This window comes from Temnothorax nylanderi, unplaced genomic scaffold, assembly GCF_030848795.1.
Source record: "Temnothorax nylanderi isolate EJ_2023f unplaced genomic scaffold, tnyl_v1.0 TNYL_tig1387_pilon, whole genome shotgun sequence".
Classification (NCBI taxonomy): domain Eukaryota; kingdom Metazoa; phylum Arthropoda; class Insecta; order Hymenoptera; family Formicidae; genus Temnothorax; species Temnothorax nylanderi.
This window is the reverse complement of record NW_027250449.1, coordinates 5,533-13,449: the sequence shown is the minus strand read 5'-3', so window position 1 is coordinate 13,449 and position 7,917 is coordinate 5,533. Positions and strand designations below refer to the sequence as shown.

At 36.2% G+C, this 7,917-nt stretch overlaps 1 protein-coding gene across 1 annotated transcript; it reads left to right on the top strand.

The window, feature by feature from the left end:
• Positions 1-1,328: 1,328 nt before the first annotated feature.
• Positions 1,329-5,531, top strand: LOC139787281 (uncharacterized; the record flags this gene model as incomplete). Its single annotated transcript, XM_071726348.1, has 5 exons — positions 1,329-1,430; positions 2,220-2,830; positions 3,113-3,555; positions 3,697-3,804; positions 3,913-5,531. Coding segments are annotated over exons 1-5 (2,883 nt in total), but the record flags the coding sequence as incomplete, so codon positions are not given.
• Between the last annotated feature and the right edge of the window lie 2,386 nt (positions 5,532-7,917).

The following is a 7,917-nucleotide window of genomic DNA, read 5'->3' as shown; positions in this document are numbered from 1 at the left end:
ACTTGGTCCGATTGTTCTTCCGGATATTTTAACTGGCCAAACATACGTGGAACTTTTAAGAGATAATCTACCAGATTTCTTAGAAGAAGTTCCATTATTGGAGAGAAACAAGATTGTGTTTCAACAAGACGGTGCTGGGCCACACAACGCCAGAATTGTTACCAATTACTTGAACGAGCACTTTCCTGGACGCTGGATGGGTCGGTACGGTCCGATACGTTGGCCCGCAAGATCTCCGGATCTCAATCCTTTAGATTTCTTTTTATGGGGATATTGTAAGGAAAAAGTTTATAAAACGCTTCCCCAGGATGTCGATGATTTAGATACAAGATTGCGACATGCTATTTGGGCCATCGACGAAGAAATGATGGAGAACGTCGAAAGAAATTTATTAAAACGCATGAGAGCTTGCGTTAGAATGGATGGTGGTCATTTTGAGCACCTGTTATAAAATTTTTTCAATTTCAAACCAATCCGCTCTTCTCAGAGCGACCAAAGATAAATTCGCTCTTTTCAGAGCGACCAACACATTTCTACGTGGAACATCTTGTGTTCGCAGTAATACTACACGTTTTCGTAAGTACCGCGGAGGTTTCAGCTAATCACAAGACATGTGTCTCGTGCCAATCACGCGTGATGGAGACGCAATCGAACGCAGTGTGAATCCTCCATAATGTCACATGTTTACGTTCGGCAGCGCTAGTACCAACATAACCTGTTGACTGTTTGTTGTCGTCGTCGAGAAGTGCTCCGCATCGAGCATCGTGTTAACGTGCGCTGTGCAGTCAAGTATTTAACGCGTTTCTTTCTTAAAGTGATTTTTCTTAAAGTGATCTTTCTTAAAGTAATAATTAATTAATCGGTAGTAATTAATTGCATTAACCGTAATTGTTTATGATCGAGTGCGCGAGTAAATTCGTAAAAGTGTTGATTACGTGACAATTAATAAAAAAAGGATAACTTCTACTTAATTACTGTGATGTAATCAAGTAGAAGTTTTCCTTTTACTGTGATGTGATTGTGCGTAATGTGTTTCTTTCTTCGAGTAATTCTCAGTCATCGAACGATTATTTGGTAGTAATTAACAGTGATAAACCGGTAGATTTGTTTATTAATCTTATCGGTCAAGTGCGTGAGTCAATCCGTGAACGTGTCGATACGTGATACAATTTGTCAAAGAATAAACTTCTAATACGCGAGAAGTTTTTTCTTTGACAAATTGTATCACGTATCGACACGTTCACGGATTTACTCACGCACTTGACCGATAAGATTAATAAGCAAATCTACCGGTTTATCGCTGTTAATTATTACCGATTAATCGTTCGATGACTGAGAATTACTCGGCGTGTCATGGGAACGTCTCATTGACATCAACGGTCATGAAGCAAATATTCATCAGCAGTATGAAGACATCGAATCTCTGCAAGGTAAGAATGAATGAGTGAGTAATTGTGTGTGTGTGAGTGTGTGTGTGTGTGTGTGGTGTGTGTGTACGCGTATCGTGTGTACATCCATCGCGTGTAGCAAGCACCGATCACTGATCGCAGCGAGCACCCCACATAATCACCCGCGTCGGACGGTGAGTCGCGCCGCCCCTGCCTACCTTCCGTACTCGTTCCGTAATTCGCTGAATATTTCTCGTAATAACTCAAAAACTAAGCTTCGGATAAAGTTTTGGTAAAGGAAAAATCGTCTCAAAATTAAGTCAGGAATACGACATTTTAAGGACAAACGATAGTTTCGGATCACCCTGTATAGATACATAATTGAAACAGAATATAGATAAGTAAGAGAGATAGAATGGAAACAGAAAGAAACACAACAGAAAAAAGAAATAAAGGATTAAGCAAATGTGATAATATGAGAACATAAGATAGTAAGAATAATAGTAAGAAAAATATCGAAAATTAGAAAGAGAGAAGAACAAGTAAGTCTTAATTATACAGTAAATTTTTCGCAATTGTACGTCCGAGTAGACAAATTTTAGCGTATAGTATTTAAGAATAATTAAATTTAAAATAAATTTTTCGCGATTGTACGTTCAAGTACAATCAAATTTGAATTTTACCCTTCTCTATTTAAAGTACCCTACGGTATTCCAGTTCGAACAAGTAAATTTAAAATAAATTTTTCGAGATTGTACGTTCAAGTATACAAATTTCAGCGTTCAATATTTAAAGAACAAGTAAATTTAATTATACAAAATGCCTCGAAAGAGAAAATGCGCAAATTTGAGTAAAGTGAGTCATGAAAGCAGACGATTAAGACAAATGCGAAAAAATGAGATTTTGGAGGAAAAGACTAAGAGATTAGAAGCTAATGCCCAGAGAAATGCTATGCAGAGGGCACAGGAAAATGTAGAGACAAGATCTCAACGATTGGAAGCTAATGCCCAGAGAAATGCTATGCAGAGGGCACAGGAAAATGTAGAGACAAGATCTCAACGACTGGAAGCTAATGCCCAGAGAAATGCTATGCAGAGGGCACAGGAAAATGTAGAGACAAGATCTCAACGACTGGAAGCTAATGCACAGAGAAATGCTATGCAGAGGGCACAGGAAAATGTAGAGACAAGATCTCAACGACTGGAAGCTAATGCCCAGATAAATGCTATGCAGAGGGCACAGGAAAATGTAGAGACAAGATCTCAACGACTGGAAGCTAATGCCCAGAGAAATGCTATGCAAAGGGCACAGGAAAATGTAGAGACAAGATTTCAACGACTGGAAGCTAATGCCAAGAGAAATGCTATGCAGAGGTCACAGGAAAATGTAGAGACAAGATTTCAACGACTTGAAGCTGATGCCCAGAGACATGTTCAGAGAAGGTGCCAAGCCAAACAACTGAATCACCATATTGCGCTAATTATGAAGGATCATGAAATGAATGTGCCTGTTCATACACTTGGCCAAATGAATGTCGAATGCCAATTTTGTAAATCGTTAAACTTTATATGTGAAAAACCTAAAGATGGAAAATTTACATATTGTTGTCAAAAGGGGAAACTTCAATTAAAACAAATAAATTTTCCAGAATTTCTAAAAAAATTATTCATGGGAAATGATGCTTCATCTAAGAATTTTATGGATAATATTCGTTCATATAACAGTGCTTTAGCTATGGCTTCAATGGGTGCCCCAGGTAATAGGAATCCCTTGGATGTAGTGAACCATGCTCCTTATTGCTTGAAGATTCATGGGCAATATCATCATTTGACCTCGATAGCAATGCGTCCAGATGATGGGCAACCCCCACGATATGCACAGCTTTACTTCTTGGATACGGAAGAAGCTATTCATCATAGAATGAATAACGAAGCCAACCAAAGGTGTGATCCAGCAATGATGAGAGATTTATCATGTTTCATGATCCAATGCAATGAATTTGCAAAGACTTTTAAGATGATGCGTCAAGTTGAACAAGATCTTAATCCGAGAGGCATTCAAACTCCAAACTTGATGTTGTGCTTCCGAAATGATCCTAAACATGATCAAAGAAGATATAATGCTCCACGAGCTAATGAAATAGCCGTGGTCTTTCAGAATATTGATGGTGAGCCTCCATTTGAGAGAGACATTCGAATTTATAACAAAAATTCGAACGATGTCCAACAAATTTCAATTCTGGATAAAAGATGTGACCCAATGTGTTATCCTTTATTATATCCATATGGTAATGATGGATGGCATTCAGAATTGAAATCTCATAATCCTCAGTATCCAGGATTCAAAGTAACGCAAATGGACTATTATGCTCACTTGCTGGCACCAAGAGCAGAATTTAGCCAATTTCAAAGAGCAGGCAAATTGAGATGCCAATTTATACTTGATGCCTATATGAAAACTGAAGCAAATAGGCTTAATTACATTAAATTGAATCAGCCTCAATTAAGAGCTGAACTTTATTCAGGGTTAATGGATCACCTTGATAATCTAACACAAAACGAAGGAATTACAGTAGGTATACCTGTAATATTACCATCCTCATTTATGGGTAGTCCAAGGAACATGCAAGAAAGGTACCAAGATGCTATGTCTTTAGTTAGAAAATTTGGTAAACCAGACATTTTTCTTACGATGACTTGCAATCCTCAATGCCCTGCAATTAAGGAAAACCTTGATGGATGCCCATTAGAGTATCGACCTGATTTGATAGCTAAAACATTCAGCTTGGATGTCAAAGAGATTATGAAGGATCTAATCCAAAATGGAATTTTTGGAAATATTATAGCCTATGCAGGCGTCATTGAGTTCCAAAAAAGAGGACTTCCACATTTGCATTTACTTGCAATGTTGAGTGATGAAGATAAGCCTCGACTTTCAGAAGTTATTGACATGATGGTATGGGCTGAAATTCCGGACGAAGAAAGATATCCAGAACTTAATGAAAAAGTTCTGAAACACATGATTCATGGTCCTTGCGGTAACCAATCTCAGGGATATCCTTGCACTGGTGACGATGGAAAATGCTCAAAAGGCTTTCCAAAAGAGTTTCGAAACGAAACAAATGCTAACGTGAATGGATATCCCATGTATCAACGAAGGAATACTGGGAAAAAATACATTGTCAGAGGCAAAGAAATTGACAATCGATGGGTGGTGCCATATTCGCCATATTTAATCATGAAATATGATCGACATATCAATTTAGAAATATGTTCATCAGTGAAGAGCGTAAAATACTTATATAAGTACATTCACAAAGGATTTGACTGTGCCGCAATTGAAGTGCAAACACGAGAGGGCACAAGGCTCATCACAGTAGATGAAGTTAACTCATTCATGGATGCAAGATATGTTAGTGCTCCAGAAGCAATGTGGAGACTTAATGGATATGATCTATTCATGAAGTCTCATACAGTAATAAGACTGGCAGTCCATTTACCTAATCGTCAAATGGTTTATTTCAGAGCGGGAAATGAAGAGCAAGCTGCTCAAAGAGAGCTCAACAGAGATACTACACTGACTGCATGGTTTAAATTGAATCAATCTGATGAAAATGCGGTACATTTTCTTTACACAGATATTCCTTCACATTATATTTATGAAAAGAAAGAAACTAAGTGGAAGCTACGCAAAAAAGGTGCTGAAAAAATAATTTCAAGGCTTTATACAGTGAGCATCAAAGACACTGAGAGATTTTATCTTCGCCTTCTACTTCTGCATGTAAAAGGAGCAAAATGTTTTGAGAATATGAGAACTGTAAATGGCGTTCTTTATGAGACGTTCAAAGATGCGGCAATTGCAAAGAATTTGGTAGAAGCTGATGATCTTTGGGAAAAAACAATAGAGGAAGCGACAGGATCCCATATGCCTGCACAACTTCGAGAGCTATTTACCTATATTTGCATCTTTGGAACTCCAACTGATGTACCGACACTTTGGAATAAATACAAAGAATATATGATTGAAGACTTTGTATACAACAATGTTGTCAATCCAGAAAATATGGCTTTGAATCATATACAAGAGATTCTGAAAAATAATGGAAGTAGTTGTGATAATTTCAAATTGCCAAATCCAAATCCAGTAAATATTGATGTCATAGAATATAATGTAGATGAGGAAAAAAGACGTGGTGAATATTTAATATCGACACTAAATGTTGAGAAGTACGTATACGATTTAGTAATGCGAGCAATTGATAATGAAAATGAACCACAGCGGTTATTTTGTATAGACGGATTTGCAGGTAGTGGTAAAATTACCTGTTCAACGCATTTATGAGTGTTATACGAGGAAGAAACGAAGAAGTTCTTTCATGTGCATCAACTGGCATTGCTGCAACACTTCTAAAGGGAGGAAGAACTTATCACTCCCTTTTTAAGCTTACCATCCCAATTGATGATGGTGCGAAATCAAATATCAGAGGAAACTCAAAAGTTGCACGAGAACTGATATCTGCAAAACTCATCATATGGGATGAGGTAAGTATGACTGTAGGACATGCCTTAACAGCAGTTGACAAACTTCTCAAGGATCTGATGAAGAAATCACAACCATTTGGAGGAAAAGTTATTCTATTTGCAGGAGATTTCAGACAAAATTTACCCATAGTGCCTCATGCACAAAAAACGACAATAATTGAGTCAACAGTTAAATATAACCCTATATGGAGAAATGTAATTCAGGTTAAACTTAAACAAAATATGAGAACTGGAGATGAAAGAGAATTTGCAAATTGGCTGTTGCAACTAGGAGATGGTAAATTGACAAATACGGACGGACTACATCCTGATATAATTGAAATCCCTGAGGATTTTATATCAAAAGGATCTCTTATTAGTGAGATTTTTGGTGATAAAATCACTATAGAACAAATTCATGATAATCAAGATCGAGCGATCCTTTGTCCAAAGAATGAAGACACGTTCAAAATTAATGACGAAATCCTTCATCTAATCTAATAGAAGGACAGGAAAAGGAATATCTCTCAATTGACTCTATCATGAATGATGATACACAAGAACAATTGAATTTCCCGACTGAATTTTTAAATTCTGTAACGCCTTCTGGGATGCCAGTTCATCGACTCAAAATAAAGATTGGTGCTATAATTATACTATTAAGGAATTTGAATACTAAAAAAGGACTATGCAATGGAACAAGATTTATTGTTAACGATCTGAAACCTAATCTTATTTATGCGGAGGTTCTGAACGGCCCTGCTCGAGGTCAGATTGTCTTCATACCAAGGATTGATTTTCTTACAAATGAATTGGAACTACCGTTTAAACTCAAACGGAGACAGTTTCCTATTCGAGTGGCATTTGCTATGACAATCAATAAATCTCAAGGACAAACTTTAGAAAAAGTTGGAATTTATTTGCCACATTCTGTATTTGCTCATGGTCAACTATATGTAGCATTCTCAAGAGCAACTAAGAGGAATAATGTTAAAGTTAAGGTCAATGAGATTAGTAATCAAGGACATCTTATTAAGGAAAATTCAAAAACTTATACAAAAAATGTTGTATATCGAGAAATTTTGTAAATTAACATGTAAAAAAATTGGTGGAGAATTAATAATAGTGTACTTTAATTGATAAAAAAAATATTATATCTAAAATATATTATTAAATAAAAGTTCAAACGAAATGGAATAAGTAGGATAATACTTTAAATAGAGTAATACTTTAAATAGAGAAAGGTAAAATTCAAATTCGAATTTCATAGTGGAATAGGCCTACTGGGGAAACCACTTAAAAAAAAACGCGTTAGCAATAGTACCTCATGGGTGACGTGGAAACTATTATCCAAAATGTATAAATACTAAAAAGTGTATAATTATTTGTTACCGAATTTTTTAGAGTAATAGATTTAGGGCCCGCGCGAAGCGCGGGGCAAGCATCCAAAATGTATAAATACTAAAAAGTGTATAATTATTTGTTACCGAATTTTTTAGAGTAATAGATTTAGGGCCCGCGCGAAGCGCGGGGCAAGCATCTAGTCTATATATATAAGTACCGTCGTCTGTATGTATGTATGTATGACCGCGAACTACTCATTCGTTAGTGGACCGAATTTTTACCAAAAGTATATGAAGTAGGGGTAGAATTTCCCGGGGAGTGCCATAAAGTGTATAGTTTTTCGTTACCGATTTTCTGGAAACCGGTTTTTTTTATTTTTCCAATTTTTCGGGAAATAATTGACCGAATCTTAAAGAATTATATACGAAGTAGGGGTAGAATTTTCCGGGGAATGCCATAAAGTGTATAGTTTTTCGTTACCGATCTTTTTGGAAACCGGTTTTTTTAATTTTTCCAATTTTTCGGGAAATAATTGACCGAATCTTAAAGAATTATATACGAAGTAGGGGTAGAATTTTCCGGGGAATGCTATAAAGTGTATAGTTTTTTGTTACCGATAAATGTAATAAAATTAATAATAAATAAATCCTTTTCATAAAAATAAA